At 37.9% G+C, this 17,591-nt stretch overlaps 1 protein-coding gene across 1 annotated transcript; it reads left to right on the top strand.

Moving 5' to 3' along the window:
• The first annotated feature begins 12,900 nt into the window (after positions 1–12,900).
• On the top strand, positions 12,901–16,145 carry LOC114313465 (receptor-like serine/threonine-protein kinase NCRK). The gene is made up of 12 exons (XM_082895509.1): positions 12,901–12,996; positions 13,266–13,368; positions 13,433–13,469; positions 14,082–14,153; positions 14,304–14,447; positions 14,530–14,679; positions 14,732–14,792; positions 14,953–15,017; positions 15,110–15,347; positions 15,429–15,561; positions 15,647–15,804; positions 16,104–16,145. Exons 1-12 carry the CDS (start codon positions 12,901–12,903, stop codon positions 16,143–16,145), a joined length of 1,299 nt encoding a protein of 432 aa, XP_082751635.1.
• Positions 16,146–17,591: the final 1,446 nt, after the last annotated feature.

Raw genomic sequence — 17,591 nt, 5'->3', positions numbered from 1 at the left:
CTTGCCTCCAGTCAGGGGTATCAATTTCAAAGCAACTCTCATCCTCCCGGATGTATGACTGACACTTGGGGCATTCCCTCTGTAATTGATTTGAGTCCTTTTCCATCTCGGGCCAATAATAACCTTGTCTTTGGATTCTTCTATACAGACTGATATCCCCATCCCCGCAAGACTTTTCATGGATCTGTTGTAGCCGGAAGCTTGCTTCTTGTTGGCCAATACACCGGGCTAGGAATCCGGTACCTCCTCGGAAGTAAAGTTCACCTTGAATAATTGTGAATTGGGCGAGCTTGGCCATAGTCAGTTTTCCAACTTTGCTTCTGAGTTGCTCGAGGACTTCTCCTCTCCAGTCCTCCGGAAGGCCTTTGTCTTCGGGTATTATTGAAGGTTCTGTTCTCTTCTTGATAACAATTGTTGCCTCTTCCTCTGGAATGTCAACTCTTGCCCCTAATGTTGCGAGGGCATCTGAAAACTTGTTGTCGGAGCGAGGCACATGCTCTATTTCGACCTTCTGAAATTTGTCAAGAAGCCTTTGGACTGTTGTTCGATATGTGGCCAAGGCAGGCTCCTTTAAGACGAACTGTCCTGAAACTTGCTTCACTATCAGCTTTGAGTCCCCCCGGATCCGAATCTTCTTGATACTGTGCTTCTCAGCTGCTATCAAGCCTAAAATAAGAGCCTCATACTCGGCTTCGTTATTCGAACAATGGAAATCCAGTTTATAAGACAAATATAACTTTTCCCCACTTTTGCTTGTAAGGACTATCCCGGTTCCTCCCTTCCCTCCGGCTGCTGCTCCGTCAAAGCTCAATGTCCAGAAGCTTTCCTCGGAAGCCATAGCTGCGTGCACCTCTCCTCTTAATTCTTCATTCACTGGTTCATAGTCACCACTTGGAAATTGGGCAAGGAGATCAGCTAAGGCTTGGCTTTTGATTGCCTTAGGGGCTACACATGTGATCTCGAATTCACCCAATGCTAACAACCATCTTGCCACCTTCCCGGTTAGAGCAGGCTTGCTGAGGAGGTATCGGATTGGATCACTTCTAGTAACAATCTGAATCTGATGTGCTAGGAAGTAATGTCTGAGCTTTTGGGCAGTGAATACCAAAGCTAAACAATGTCTCTCTACTGGAGTATATCGGACTTCTGCTCCTCGAATCTTCCGACTGATGTAATACACCGGCCGTTCTACTCCATCTACATCTTGGACCAATAATGCCCCTATGGACTTGGGGGTTGAAGTTAGGTACAACATTAGAGGCACCCCGGGCTGCGGGGCTATCATGGTCTGAGGCGAGGTCAAGGCCGCCTTGATTCTCTCAAAGGCCTTTTGGTGCTCTTGGTTCCACTCGAACTTGGCATCTCCTTTTAACAAAGAGCCGAAAGGCGCAGAGATCTCTGCCAGTGCTGGGATAAACCTCCGAATATAAGACACCTTCCCGAGGAACTTCTTTAACTCCTTCTGAGAATGCGGGGGAGGCATTGCTCTGATAGATTTGACCTTGTCTTCATCTGCCTCGATACCATGCCTATGTACAAGAAACCCGAGGAACTTCCCGGCCGTCACCCCGAAAGCACATTTGAGAGGATTCATTCTCATTTTGAATTTCTGGCACCTCTTGAATACCTTCTCAAGGTCTCGGAGATGGTCTTCTTCTTTCTTGGATTTCACCACTAGATCATCAACATAATCTTCCACCTCATGATGGATCATGTCATGAAAGATTGCAGTCATAGCCCTTTGGTAAGTTGCACCGGCATTTTTGAGTCCGAAAGGCATGACTGTATAGAAGAAGTTTCCGAGAGGTGTTCTAAAAGCGGTCTTTTCTGCATCCTCTTCAGCCATCTTAATCTGATTGTATCCACTGAATCCATCCATGAATGAGAACATCTGGTGTCCCGAGGTAGTATCCACGAGGGTGTCGATGTGAGGAAGAGGGAATTCATCCTTCGGGCAAGATTTGTTCAAATCTCGAAAGTCTACACATACTCTGATTTGGCCATTCTTCTTCTTTACTGGCACGATGTTTGCTAACCACGTGGGGTACTGTATTGGCCGGATGAAACCAGCCTGTTGAAGTTTTTCAATCTCCTTCTTAATCTTCTCTTCGAGATCTGGATGATATTTTCGAGCAGCTTGCTTAATTGGCTTGGAGTTTGGGAACACATCAAGATAGTGGGAGACTAGGTCAGGATCTAGTCCGGGCATTTCCTTATATGACCAAGCAAACACATCTGAGTATCGGCTTATCAACTTTAACAACTGTTCCCGCTTCTCTGGGCTAAGGCTCGAACTTACGAATACCGGCCTCGGTGCATCTTGTCCATCACTCAGATCTATTTCGATAAGTTGTTCAGGCTGAGGCTTCGGCCCATCTTGCATACATTCTGGAGCCACTTCAGGCTTTATTACTATATCATTGTCAGGAGGCTCTTCTTTTGACTCGGAGTCGGTGACTGAAGAAACCGACTCCCCGCGCCTTCATAAATAATACACCATCTTGCCTCCTTCTCGAACTTTCATCACCTTCCGAGGAATAGGCGGACTTTCTGGTCTAGACATCGCCCGCTTACTTGATTCTGTCATCGGCTCCTTGTCATCTTTGATATCCTCCCAACGAGGAATTTTGACCCCTCGAGGCTTAGAGGTGGTGGGAACTTCTTCGACAGCCAGTTCGGTGAAGTAGATGGCATCAGAATAATGAGCTTCATGGATCTCGAAAGGCCTTTCTGTAGCCTGAATTGTCACCGTCTTCTTTCCCCATTTAGCCTTAACACACTGATGATAACTCGATGGTACAGCCCCATATCTATGCATCCAGGTCCTCCCTAGAATGATGTGATAATTTGCCTCAGAATCGATAATATGGAACTTGGTGGCCGAGCGAATCTCTCCAACGGCTAAATCAACAGTTACGCATCCGATAGTAACTCTCCTTTCTCCACCGAAGCCAGTGATGACTATCGGCTGCTTCACAATGCGTTCTTCAGAGATTCCGGCTTTTTCTAGAGTAGCGCGAGTCATAATGTTGATAGAGGCTCCACTATCTAGAAAGGCCCTTTTGAACTCAACCCCGTTAATAAAAACAGTCACATAAAGCGGGCGATTGTGAGAAAAAGGATACTTCCGATCAGCCTCGGAGAAAGTAATGGCACTAGATTGCTCTTTTGCCTTCCTCGGGATAGACCCTTCAGTCGACATGCATTCCTCATGGTGTGCCTCGGCTATATTAATGATAGACTTGGTGATTTCCGTTCTTGCCTCCCTGGAAAGTCCAAGCTGGTCAAAGAACTGCTTGAACTTTACACAGTCTTGCAGGGTTTTGGCATAGTGATCCGGATCTTTTTCCACTCTTGGAGGCTCGTAGTTAACCATCTCCTCGGTCTCCTCAAAATAAGATGCCACATAAACATGGTGTCCTCCTCTTCCATAGCATTCTTCTCCTCCTTCTGGATCAAAGGGATCTTCGCCATGAGTCATAAATGTTCTGCCCTCTGGATCGAGAGCACTTCCATAGTAAACTTGTTCACCCTCTGGCTCGAGGATGTCGTCCAGATAACAGTCATCGTCATCGAGATTAGCGATAGCCTCGATCATTGGGCCTTCATAAGCTATCATAGCAACATTCTTGCCCTTGTCTCGGTGTTGAGGATATGGTTGTTCTCGGATGTCTTGAGTCCCTCGCTTTTTGAACCTCAATTCGTCTGCCTCGACTTTATCTCTGAAGATTTTCCTGAGAGTCCAACACTTCTCTGTCGGATGTTTCAATGTACGATGGTAGACACAAAATTCAGGGCTCTCACGGTCCTTTTTTGATGGCATTTCTTCAACATAAGGCAATTTTAGCTCTCCGTCAGCCACCCATTCCTTAACTAGAGCTTTCACTTCTTCGATTCCACATGGATAAGAAACATTCCCCTTTTCACCATTATATTGCTTTCTTTTCTGGCCCCTATGACCTCCTCCTTGTGAATTTCGGGTATCCGGGGCAGAGGCAGCAGCAACGATAGGTCCACGAGATGACTTGAAACTAGTCTTGTAACTGGCTTTAAATCCGGACTCCTGAGCCTGAGGGATGCTAATGTTCCGAGCTGCTTCTATTAATGCCGAGAAGGTGGGTAGCTTGTGGTTAACTAGAAACATTTTGTACCTGCTCAATGCCCCTTCTAGACAAATTTGAACCAGATAACTCTCCTCAACTGCTTCATGACAATCCACGGCCTTGTCTTGAAACCTTTTGACGTAGTCAAGGATGTCTTCACTTTCTTGTTGCTTCTCTTTACACAATGTAAGTGTGGTCACCTTCTCCGCCACTTGAAAGAACTTGGAGTGGAATTTGTTAACCATTTCCTCCCAACTTCGGACAGAGTTTGGGGCCAAATTAACATACCAACTATATGCTCGGTCGGTGAGGGACTTAGAGAATTCTCTCAGTCGGAGGACGTGGTTTGAACCATGAATACCTAGAGTCTCGATGAACCGCACAACATGTTCTCGGGCATTTCCTTGTTTGCCGTCGAACTTGATGAACTTCGGCACTGTATACCCCTCAGGGTATGGATAGCTCAGCATCTCAATGGGGTAAGGCGGCTTGACGTCTGGATCAGGCAAAGAGGGTAAGGTCCTCTTGCCCCGTTCGAGATCGAACATGGCCTGCACATCGGCGAGAGTGAGAAACTGTTGAGGGAGAGAGTTTGATGGTGGTATTCCCGAGACTTGGCTTATGTACCCGAAGACTGAGCTAGGGGCGTCTTGGCCATTCTGGTGCTGCGAATTCATCATTGGTGAGGACATTTGACGATACTGGCCATCAGCGCCTATAGACAAGCCAGTCGGTGATGGGATATTGAATTGAGGCCCATAGAGTCCACCGCACGGCGCCGCTATACCGGGTTGTGCTTGCAGATTTGTTGTTGGCACCAAAGGAGGCCCGCTTGGTGCTTGGGTAACATTCACTGGTGGCGTAACAAGATTAGGTACGGGCATAGCTCCCTTTTGCGCCATCATGCTCCTTATGTTTTCCTGGACACCAGCAGTCGTTGGAGTGCCGTTCATTACACCAGAAACTCCCCTAGTCACCATTGGATCTTGGCTTGGCACGCCATGGAGACCGGGTGCGGGCAAACTGCTGCCGCCTACTATGGTTTGAGCATGTGTTACTGTGGCCGTGTTGCCATGAGCCACAGGCTGATTGGGGCCTACTTCTCCTTGGATTTGATTTTGCGTTCCGGCGGGAATAACTCCACCAACAGTTTGATTTCCGTTTGGCGCCGGTGCAAAGTTAGAACTCATCACCATCATGGTGTGAGTGAGATTCTGAAGAGTGGTAAGAATCTCTTGTTGAGCATTTTGAAGTCCTTGAATGGCTTCAAGCAAAAGTGGTTGATCTGGAGCCGTGGTCCTGTCATCACCACCATTAGAGGATCCTTGTTGGTGAACTTCATCTTCTCCCGCCATCCTTGTTGGAGTTGTGTGGATTCCAGATCTCGTTGAGACCATTAACCAATCCGCCTCCCCAGCGGAGTCGCCAAAATGTAGGAGAGGGTTCAAGAAAGGAGTTGGAAAATTCGAAGATCTTCGAAGATCCTTGAAGAACAATTTCGAATTCTCTAGAATATGATGAGAGGCTTAGATTCTTCAATAATCTCAACTTAGGAACACGACAACAAAGGAGATGACGGAGATAAGAGATTGGGTGAAGAAGAAGGCAAAATGGCTAGAGAATAGAATAATGGCAAGGCTCTCCCATTGATCTCCCACTTTCGCTCTCAAGGTTGATAATGGAGAAGGGAAATTAGTTCTTTCCCAAGAGTTAAAAATCTCCAAAATCCATCCCTTGTAAAGCTATGGGTGGGTGCTATTTATAGGCACCTCATGATGTAGGATGGAGCCCATGTGCAAGGCACATGGGGGATATTTTCTCTAACCACCTTGTCCGAGGAGGTGACCTCTCCGAGGAGGTGATCTCTCCGAGGAGGTGACCTCTCCGAGGAGGTGACTTCTCCGAGGATGAGAAAACCCCGAAGAGGAGATCAATCCCTCGGCGAACCCTTCTTCTTAGCCACACCTAACCAATGATCCCCAATCATCCCAAAGGGTCAGGGGTAGTCCCAGAGGACGTCCTGCCGCAAAATATTGCCGAGTCTCATGGACCCCCCGGGGTCGTGCCACCTCGACCCGGGTATAGGCTAGTTTAACCGAAGAGTGAATTTATCTCCACTCACCGTCTTCGGGATCGGGTCCTTTGTTCGGACTCCATTACGCCCATGGTTCTGGTACGTAGACCCCGGAAAGCTCCGAGCCCGCAAGTGTTCTGGGACTCATTAACGGAGCGACTTCTAGATTGCGTCTGAATCCGTTCGAAGCCAAGTACTTCGGATCTCTAGATTCGTGGATCCGAATCCTTTCGAGTCCGAGTGCCTCGGATCTCTAGGCTTGCTTAATACCCTTTCGAGTCCGGGCCCGAGTAAGTCTCTAGGTTCGTGGATCCGAACCCTTTCGAGGCTTAGAGCGATTCAATCCGTTTGATGGCGATAAATCTGGGCCCACCGATTCTTGGACTTGCGATAAATTCGGGCCCACTAATCTTGGGCTATTGGGCTTAAATAATTTAGTGGGCTCAAATCAGCCCCTCTTACAATGAGTAATATTAAAAACTCTAAATATTTTATTAAATTTTTTATCAAATATCTCATATGAGCGTGGAATCCATATCATATGGATCCCATTTGATCCCACACCTAGAGACATTTGAAATTTTTTTTATAGAAATCTTTAGCATTTTTGTTTTCATCATAACCAGAGTGGAGCAATTCAGTCAAGAGGCAAAGTTGAGATGCCTAAATAATTTCGTCCTAATCAAACCGGAGCAGTTTAGTCAAGAGACAAGTTGAAGGGACTTGTGTGCCTTTATTGGGTTTTTTGCTCATAGCCATAGTGGAGCAGTTCAGTCACGAGACGAAGTAAAAAGACCAAAAAATTTTCTTCATAGCTAGACTGAAACAGTTCGGTCAAGAAACAAAGTTTACAGAAAGTTGAAGGGACTTGTGTGCTTTTATTGACTTTAACCAAAGGGTCTTTTCCTTTATTTATTTATTTATTTTTCAAAAACAAAAGCCTAGCCATTAAAATTCTATCAGGGTCACGTTATGATCCTATGTCTGTCCAATAGAAGAGTTATGTGGCCATTTTATTATACAAATAAGTCGACATGATCATGCGCAAATGGGTGGACGTGGACACACAATTACCAGGTGATCTAAATAAAAAAATTTCGCCGTTTAAAAAAATAAAAAAATAAAATCAATTCAAAATTTTTAAATACTTTATGAATTGAGTTTGAAGGCAACTTCAATTTGAACTTTAGATCGATTAATTTTCAATGGATCAAATTTAAATATCTTAAAATTGACTTGAGTCAGCTAGATTAATTTGCGAGGTCAAGTATACCTATCCAACCCCATCTAAAAAAAAAAAAAAAAAAAAAAAAGTATACCTATCGAATCTTAGCACCTTTAATGCAAAGACAAAAAATTTATAATTTAACTTTTTAATACCATTAATTTAAAAATATTTTTCTGAACCTGAAATGAAATTATTCGTTAACTACCATGCATGTCACTGAAAAGTAGTCCATGAATCATGGCCCATATGAAATTTATTTCCACGGAAAATTTTTTGTTGGGGCCATATGGATATTTTCCATGGAAACTTTTGCTGTCATCTGTCACTTTGAATATTATTTTTTCGATAAATTTTGTTTTTCACTTTTATACTTTGTATCTAATCTCACTTTATTCTACTTAGTAAAAAAAAATTCCATAATCTTTTAATTGCCCCAATCAACTTGTTAGATTTTGAGTTAAGTTGCAATTGAATCCAATCATATAATGTCATTTTGAAAACTAACAAAGGGATTAAAATAGAAGAACTGAAGTGAAGTTTTGATAGAAAGTATTAGGTTGTTGAGATAGTAAGGATGTGTTTGATTGGAGGGATTAGGAGGGGACTATCTACTTTTCGGATTGTAATTCGAAGGAAGCTTTTTATCCGGCGTTTGTATTTTTTTTTAGTCCGCCGGATATGGAGTCCAGCTAGACTCTTTATCTCCCATATGAGGTACTATTGTATCCTAAGGGGTGTGGGACAATTTCCATCGGACTATTTACTATTGGGATTAGGTGGTGAAATGACTATTTTGACATTTTACTATTTAATTATGTATTATATTTAGTAAAATTCAATAAAATTTAAATGTCTCAATTTAAAAATAATATAATTTTATTTAACTTTTTTATTGATGTTTTATTTATTTAATTTTTTAAAATAATTTTTTGTAGATATTTTATTGATGGTTTATTTTAAATTTTTTTTTATATTTTATTTAATTTCATTATTTAAATTTTAATAGATGTTTTTTTTAATTTCATTATTTAATTATTATTATTTTTAAAAATAAATTATTTAAAATTTTAATTAAAAAAATAAAATATATTTTTATTGATATTTTATTTCTTTTATTTATTTAATTTTTAAAAAATAAATTTATTTAATTGTGTAAACAATAAAATAAAATAAATTTTTATTTAATCTAGCTAAAAATAATTAAAATATCAAAGATATGTTTAATATTGCTATTACTTAGTAAACAATTGAAAAAGGATAAAATAGTCTTTTGCTCATTTATCATATCCAGTCTGTCCAACCCAATATTAGATTCACTAAAAAGAGTCCCAATCCAACCAAATAGTCCGGGTGATTCACAGTTCCAGGATTCAAGTCTAATAGATTCTAATCCCCCTTATCCAGTTCATCCAATTGGAAACGGTAAAATAGTCTTTCAACATTTATAAATTATTTTTTTAGTGTTGTTAATTTAAAATTATATATTAAATAAAAAATAAAAAAATATAAATTTAATTTAATTAAAAATAATAAATTAAAAATTATGGCCTCATAATTTTTTTTTATTGATGTTAAAAATTAAATTTATATATTAAATAAAATTATTTTTTTGGTGTTGTTAATTAAAAATTATATATTAAATAAAAAATAAAAAATATAAATTCTAAATTTAATTTAATTAAAAATAATAAATTAAAATTATGGCCTTATAAATTAAATTTTTTTAGTGTTGTTAAAAAATTAAATTTATATATTAAATAAAATTATTTTTTTAGTGTTGTTAATTTAAAATTAAATATTAAATAAAAATTATAAATTATAAATTTAATTTAATTAAAAATAATAAATAAAAAATTATGGCCTTATAATTTAAATTTTTTTAGTGTTATTAAATTATAAATTATAAATTATAGATTACCAATTTAAAATTATAATATAAATTATAAATTACAAGGGTAAAATAGTATTTTGAACATTTATCCTTATCCAGCCCATCCAACCAAACATTGGATGCACTAAAAATAGTCCTTTACAGATATCTAATCCCATGAGAAAACAAACACGGGATACACATCCAATCCAACCAAATAGTGTAGAAGAATCACAATTCCTCAAGTTCGATAGATTTTAATCACCCCTTATCCAGTCCGTCCAACCAAATACACCCTTTGGGGATGTTTATTTAAGGGGATTAGAGTATGGGATAGGATTCCATGTCTATTGCATATGATAGTCCGACATTTGGTTCAAAAAATATAAGTCAACCAGACTATCTTTTTTTGGTACACCAGAAAAGGAACCAATTGGACTATCAATCCCTTATTTGTGAGATTATTGTATCCTATGAGAGGCATGAGATAAAAAGGGTGGGATAACTCCTCTGGATTGGAAAGTTAAAATGACATTTTTTGCCCTCATTTTTTGCACTCAATTTTTTATTTATATTATTTTTAATTATACTTAGTAAAGTAAAATAAAATTTAAAAATCCCAACTAAAAATTAAATTAAATTAATAATCCAATGGATTATAATTCCCCTTTAAAAGTTCAATTTATTTAAAATTTCAAATTAAATAAAATTAAAAAATCTCAACTAAAAATTAAAATAAACTTATACAATTTTTATTGATGTTCTATTTATTAAATTTTTTCAAGTTTTAGTAAAAAAATTAAATAAAATAGGATACACGTCGGATTTAATAGAATAGTCGAATCCAAGCATCTAATTCTATAACTAAACAAAAATATGATTTAATATAATAATCTAATCCATACATCTAATCCCATGACTAAACAAACATAGAATACAAATCCAGTCTAATGAAATAATCCGATAACAATATATCTCAGGACTAACAGTCTGATGGATTACAATATTCCCTTATCCAGTCCATCCAAACAAACACACTTTTTGTTTTTTATAGAAGAATTATCATAATAATAAATAAATAAAAAGGGATAATCTTATGACACTCAGTCCATAAATTATGAATTTTCTTTACTTAAAAGTCTAAATATGTCCAATAAACTCTACAAAATGACCAAAATATCAATTTTATGGAAACTATCTCAAAGTTTGGATTTCCTTTAGTCAAAACTCCACACTTTAAAATATTAATTAGGCACTACAAGAATTTACACATTTAGCGATCACTTTTGCCGATCAAAAAAATTTTGGTCGCAAAAAAATGACATTTGGCGACCAAATATTAATTAGTCGCGAATGATTATTATTTTTGGCGACCAAATATTATTGGTCGCAGAAGGTTATATTTTGGCGACCAAAAAAAGAGTTGGTCGCAGAAAGTGGTATGCTTTTGCCGACCAACTACAAATTTGGTCGCGGAAAGTCACATATTTTTTGGCGACCAAAAATTTGGTCGCCAAAAACTTGTTTTCAGCAACAAAAAAAATTAGTCGCCAAATTAGTACTTTTAGCGACTAATATTTTAGTTGTCGTTGATTGAGATTTGGCGATTAAAAAAGTTTGTCGGCGAAGGTACATTTTCTGCGATTAATAAGGTCTTTTGGTCGCCAAAAGTTTGGGAGGGAAATTTGATTTTTAGTGGGGGCGGGAATTGAAATGTTTTGGCAACAAATAAATTTGGTCGCTAATTTAAAAACGACCTCGTTTTGTACCATGAAATCAGAAAAAAAAAAAATCAAATCGGTGCCCTCTCTCTTTGTTTCTCGGTCCGCCCTCTCCCTCTCTGTGTTCTTCCTCTCAATCGGTGCCCTCAATCGGTGCCCACTCTCCGCCAAATCGTCTCTGCTTCCCGAGACCGCTCCATCAAGCTGTGGAACACTTTGGGTGAGTGTAAGTACACGATTCAGGATGGTGATGCTCATTCCGATTGGGTCAGTTGTGTTCGATTTAGCCCTAATAATCTTCAACCTACGATTGTGTCTTTGTCTTGGGATCGGACTGTGAAGATTTGGAAGTTGACCAATTGTAAGATTAGGGCTTCGCTTGCTGGGCATTCTGGGTATGCGAATACGGTGGCCGTGTCGCCCGATGGGTCGCTGTGTGCGAGTGGTGGGAAAGATGGGGTTATTTTGTTGTGGGATCTGGCTGAGGGAAAGAAGATTTACTCGCTCGATTCGGGTTTGATTATTAATATGAATGTATGAATGTATTGTATTGTAAAAGCCTAGATGTCTTAGGATATTTTCAATTCCTACATTAAGTATACATGTCAATGGATCAATACTTTTTCTTACTGTAGCCTCTATGATTTTTGTTTATTTGTTTTTACCCTAATCAAAGATATTAGAATTTTATTTTTCTTGTCTTCCTTCACAAGGAACTCTGAATTGCAGCCTGATGGATTAGCTACATCACATGTGGTTTAAGATTGCCGAGAATCCTCTTAGTTCTGTTTTTGTGTTGATTTTTCTTGCTTCATACTAATTTAGGTAATATGTATAATTATGCAACATCATTGCCAGCATATGTGAGGGTAATGAGTTTACCATTGTCCATCTATCGTGATGGTGGATCTTCTCATCTCCTTCTGACATGGGTTACTTTTTCATGAACCATGTTAACCTTCTTGTGGCAATATATTTCCACTCTTTTTAGTTGTGGTGTTCTCTAGGGCACGTCAAAGATTGTGTCTGTTACTGCGTTTGCTTTCTTTTCTTTCTATAATTCCTCTACAAGATCTGCCTAGATATGTTCTGTATTAGAGATTTATTATGTTGGGCCTCCATTTGGTTATGGACAAACCATTCCCTTTGTGGATGTCTAATTGGGGAGTTAATGTTTCTACATGCAAATGTCTAATAGCATGATCTTGTTTCAAATTTACTTATTAAAAGGAAAATCATGATCTTGTTCCAATTTTAATTATGTATTTTTTGTTGTTTTAAATAATTTCTAGTAGTTGGCATATATATTATTGAGGGCTATGACGTTCTGATTCTTTTTATATTATGTGGTTGTTGAATTGTGAGTTTTTACTTGTGTCTTCCAAGTGTATGCAAGATTGATTTCAGTACACCTATTGTGTATATATATATTTTAGTGTCTATCAGAGGAGTCATGTGTTGGTTTCCTCCATCTTCTAATGTAATTATGTTCAAGTATTGTAAAAAACTATGTTTTTTATTTTTTAAATTATGCTATTTCATAGTTTGTGGACAGCTTTATATGCGTTAACGTCGTTCGGTCATTGTTGCAGGTGGGCGTCCTCCACCGGAAGAGGTGGCATGACTGTTTTGGGAAAAGTTGCTGTTCCAAAACCTTTAAACTTACCCAGCCAAAGGTATCTAGCTTGCTGCTTAATTATTTCCATTTTCCTATGTTAATTATGGGGGTTCTCTCTCTGAAATTCTGTTCAATGTTGTTTCAAGGTTAGAAAATCATGGTCTGGACTCAAGTGTGGAAATTGTTCCCAAGTGAGTAATACACAGTCTTGGTGATATATACTCTCTCTCTCTCTCTCTCTCTCTCTCTCTCTCTCACACACACACACACACACACACACACGTACATGTGCAAGCACTTGGAGACATGCACACCTTTTTATGATCTTTCCTCATCTGATAATTCAGTTGCATGGGGTCCAACTGGTGTCTCAGAGAAATTGGTAGGATGGCATAACTAAGTTCAGCATTAAATATTCATGTTATAAATTTTTAGTTAAAAAAATATTTATTGCCTTGCTTCTAGTTATTAAAAAAATTGCTGCAATACATCGTCTCAAATCTTATTTATATGAATGATTAGATTTCTTAGTTGGAGCTGCCTTTTTCCATTTTTAACCCTTTTTGTGTTTATAATAGTTACTCATGTTGAGGTTGCTGCATTATCTCTTGGCAACTTGACTTAACAGATTATAACATATTATGTATGCAGGAAGTGGCAACCTCCAAGAAAGATGGGTTCTCTCTGAGTTCTGGAGACTTTCCGACACTTGGTTCAGAAAAAGACAATTCTGGAAAGAGTCACGACTCACAAGGTGACAGTGCTTGCATATAAGAACTTCTATGTCAGTTGTCTTCTGTTTGATACTTCTCTTACAGTTCTCCACTTCTATTACATTTGTTTTTGGTTGCCACTGTGATTGATGCATTACATCATTTTTCTACTAGGTTGGTACTCTCTACAATGATCAGAGTAGTCATCTCTTTTTTGTATTTTTCTCAAGTTTGGGTCTTGATAGTTCCATACCTTGCTTGGTTCGAGTCTTGTCACTGTACTTAACTGCTCTACAATATAATAAAAGTCCAGGAATTACAATACTTCAGGTTGTGGCAATCTTTACTCTCTTTTTCTCATCAAGTTTGAGCGAAAATTTAGTTAAAAGCTTGATCTGCTATGCAACACTCCGATTCTTACTCTCTCCTTTTTCATCAAACCTGTTTTAACCATTTTTGATGAAAGAAAATCATCTCCCATCCTAATCATTTCAGAATTTCGTCGAATTTGACTAAAAATATGTGGTGAAGGATTTGGTTCATCCTTTTGCTGAAAATTTTGCCTCTCCCTTGATTTGATACAAGTTCGATTTGATACAAGTTCGATGAAGTAATTGGAGCTCACTTGTTTAGCCCTCTATTCTTCAAATTAAAATTTTGGTCAAAGAATTGGTGAAGGATTAGAGGTGCTCTATTAGCATGCATGTAAAGGCTAATTGTTGCGACCCATTTGTTTTGGAACTCTGTTTTGCAGAAACATTACTTGGTCATCCTTGATGGGTTTTCTTTCTCCAAAATTGGGAGAAATCTCTTCCTTGCAAGAACTGTATGCTTTCCATCTGTACATCCTACACAATTTTCTCTCTTATTTTTTTGTCTTCCAATTATTCTGTTATTTGTTAAGTAGAGCACAAAATGTTTGAAAACTTATTCTGAGAATGGTTGAAACTTAATCTAACATCCTGATGCATTACAGAATTTTGCATGGGAACAATTTGATTGGTTCAATACCCAAAGAAATTGGCATGCTAAAGTACCTAGAGGTCTTGGATTTGGGAAATAATCAACTATCAGGTCCAATTCCTTCCGAGCTTGGGAGCTTGACCAGCCTTCTGAAAATGTAAATGGTGTTTGACATTTTGTTTCTTCAATTGAGTTTATGTGTTTGCTTCTGGTTTGAGATTTTGCTTTTCCTGTTTCAGGAACCTTCAATCCAATGGGTTGACTAGAAAGCTGCCTTCTGAACTTGGCAATTTGAAATACCTTGAGGAACTTCGACTGGATAGGAATAAGCTTCAAGGAAACGTTCCTGCAACTAACAGTTCAGATTTTACATCCAGCATGCATGGGATGTAAGTAAAAGATTCATATATAATTACACTATAATTCCTCTAAATGTTGCAGTTATCTGTTTGGGGATCGATTTGATGCGCTTTCACTGAAAATAGTTGCTTGTAGTAAGAATGTGAATAATATTAATTTAATTTTTTGTGGTAAGTAAACATGTGAACTTGAATGAAGAAAATAAAAATGTATAACTATATACTTGCACTTCCTATTCCTGTATAATTCTTCCATCAGCTAGAATATTGATGAGCTGATCAACACAATCTATAAATTCATAGTGTGGCATCTTTGTGAACAACCCATTGAACTTCTGTGACACAAAGTTTACACATCGCTTGTTTAGGTGTTTAAATATGATTCTACGTTGTACATTTTTATTGGGTTACATCTAAGATTACATCTAAGATTCAAAGTTGTGCTCTTTAAATATGATAGATCTCATGTTGACTTTGGTGGAGTCTATACAGATTCTGAGATGTTGAAGGATGTATTGAGATTTAGCAGACAAGAACTCGAAGTAGCATGTGAAAATTTCAGCAACATTATTGGGTCCTCTCCAGACAGTCTAGTCTACAAAGGGACCATGAAAGGTGGGCCTGAGATTGCTGTAATATCGCTTTGCATTAAAGAAGAGCATTGGACAAGCTATCTTGAGCTTTATTACCAGAGAGAGGTAAAGTAATTAGATTGATGTTGAACATAATTAGATATGTGACAAACGACTTTTAAAATCTCACTTATTTTTACAATTCAGGTAGCTGATTTGGCAAGATTAAATCACGAGAATACAAGAAAATTACTGGGTTATTGCACAGAGAGTAAACCATTTACAAGGATGTTGGTTTTTGAATATGCATCAAATGGGACGTTGTATGAGCACCTCCATTGTAAGAGTAAAGCTTGTTATTTCTAATAGTTGGTTACTCCAACATGTTTCAGTAGCTGAAATTTGAGCTTTCTTTATAATTGCAGATGGAGAAGGATGCCCATTATCTTGGACAGGGCGAATGAAAATTGTTATAGGCATTGCTCAGGGACTCAGATACCTTCACACACAACTTGACCTACCTTTTACTATATCCGAGTTGAATTCTAGTGCTGTTTATCTTACAGAAGATTTTTCTCTCAAGGTATCTCAAAGCCTTGAATATTGCAGCGTGTTTAACATTTTACTCTTATTTATGCATTTAAAAAGAATGTCCTGGTCATGCTGAGATTGAGAAGATTGGTTCTTTTTCACCTTTTTTCCCCTAATATTTCTTTATTTTATTTTTGAATTGTAATGCATTTGTTTCCTAAGTAATTATTTTCCATTACCCATTTTCTTTCTTTCTAGCTGTTTTTGTTTTGCCTTTCAAATCCTGCTATAGTACAGAACCCTATACAAGTTTTTAATCATTGAGGACATTTGCTTCACTTTTTGCTGTAGCTAGTTGATTTTGAAAGTTGGAAGTCGATTCTTTCAAAATAATTTTTTTTCGCAAAAAATGACAATTGCCGACCAAGAGTTTTGGTTGCAAAAAATACATGTATTGCCGACCAAAACAGCTCTTGGTCGTGGAATCTCACTTTTGCCGACCAAAAGTTTTGGTTGCGAAAAGACACAAATGGCGACCAATTTTTTTGGTCGCGAAATGTGATAATTGGCGACCAAACTTTTTGGTCGCGAAATGTGACAATTGGCGACTAAGAAATTTGGTCAGGAAAATATCACTTTTCGCGACCAAAGTGTTTTGGCGACAAAATAAATTAGTCGCGGTAATTAAATATTTAGCGACAAAAAATTTAGTCGGCAAATCCAACTTTTGCCGACCAACCAAAATTTTGGTCGCAAATTACTTTTGCCGACCCTCAATTGGCGACCAAAGTAGCGACCAAAAAAATTGGTCGCGGATAACTTTTGCCGACCAAAAATAGACTTTTAGCGACCAATTTTTTTGTTGCCAAAAGTGTTAATTCTTGTAGTGAGGGAAGCCTCTATTTATACACCACCTTTCATCTCAAAGCACACCATTAATTGATTTAATTTTTATTACAATATTAACCTTATGTAAAATGACCACAAAGGATAAAAGGCTATGATGCACACCTTTTGTAAAAATTACCATAAAGGACTATAATGAATACAATACACACCAAGTATCTAAAACGTTACTTACGTATCTTCTCTCTCAAGAATCCAAAAACCTTGAGACGAAAACCAAAAACCCTTAAACAAACAACCAAAAATATACGTATTATTGAAGATTTTGATTGGACTGAATGATGGATGCATCTAGCCATATTTGTTAATGCACGACGTTGTCTCTCTAAGGCAGTAGGCAGAATACGCGAAGGGTCATCCATTTCTGAAAATGAAACAAAAAACAGTGAAGGATAAGTCCGTTCGATAGTACAAAACTGAACAATCACATTTTGTTTAACACTTTAATTTCGAACAACATGATTATATTCGACAGTCTACATCCTAATAGTTTAGTTATATTCGACACTAAAATGTCGAACAAATTTACAGTGTTTGACAGAAACAATCCGGACAAATGGTTAATGTTCGAAAGTACAGTGTCAAACGGTTCGGAAAATGTAAATTCAAATACAATACTCATGGCAATGGAAAAACGTACATAAAATCCTAAACTCTAAGCCAAATAAGAATTCTCACCTATTGTATCTCCAATGTGAAGTTGTTTCCAATTGTAATGACAACAACGAGTACCACTGGTGACGTCTCCAATGGGTCTTCACCACTGGTTTAGACTGGGACGACAATGAAACAGAAAATGGATGGGAAGATGGAAGATCGTGGGTGGGTGGAGTACGTGAGTGAGTAAGGGTAAAGATGGAAGATTATGGGTGGAGTGTGTGAGTAAGGATAAAGATAGAAGATTGTGGTGTGTATTGAACAAATGTTTTATGT

The sequence above is a fragment of the Camellia sinensis genome, chromosome 11, assembly GCF_055761805.1.
Source record: "Camellia sinensis isolate YWXY chromosome 11, ASM5576180v1, whole genome shotgun sequence".
Classification (NCBI taxonomy): Eukaryota; Viridiplantae; Streptophyta; class Magnoliopsida; order Ericales; family Theaceae; genus Camellia; species Camellia sinensis.
This window is presented reverse-complemented; position numbering and strand designations above follow the sequence as displayed.

Excerpts from the sequence above, each read along its gene's own strand:
- LOC114313465 (XM_082895509.1), top strand. The coding sequence starts at position 12,901 with ATGTGCAAGCACTTGGAGACATGCACACCTTTTTATGATCTTTCCTCA. Across the intron at positions 14,448-14,529 it reads TTGACCAGCCTTCTGAAAAT|GAACCTTCAATCCAATGGGT; the intron begins GTAAATGGTGTT and ends TTCCTGTTTCAG. Across the intron at positions 14,793-14,952 it reads TAGTTGCTTGTAGTAAGAAT|TGTGGCATCTTTGTGAACAA; the intron begins GTGAATAATATT and ends ATAAATTCATAG.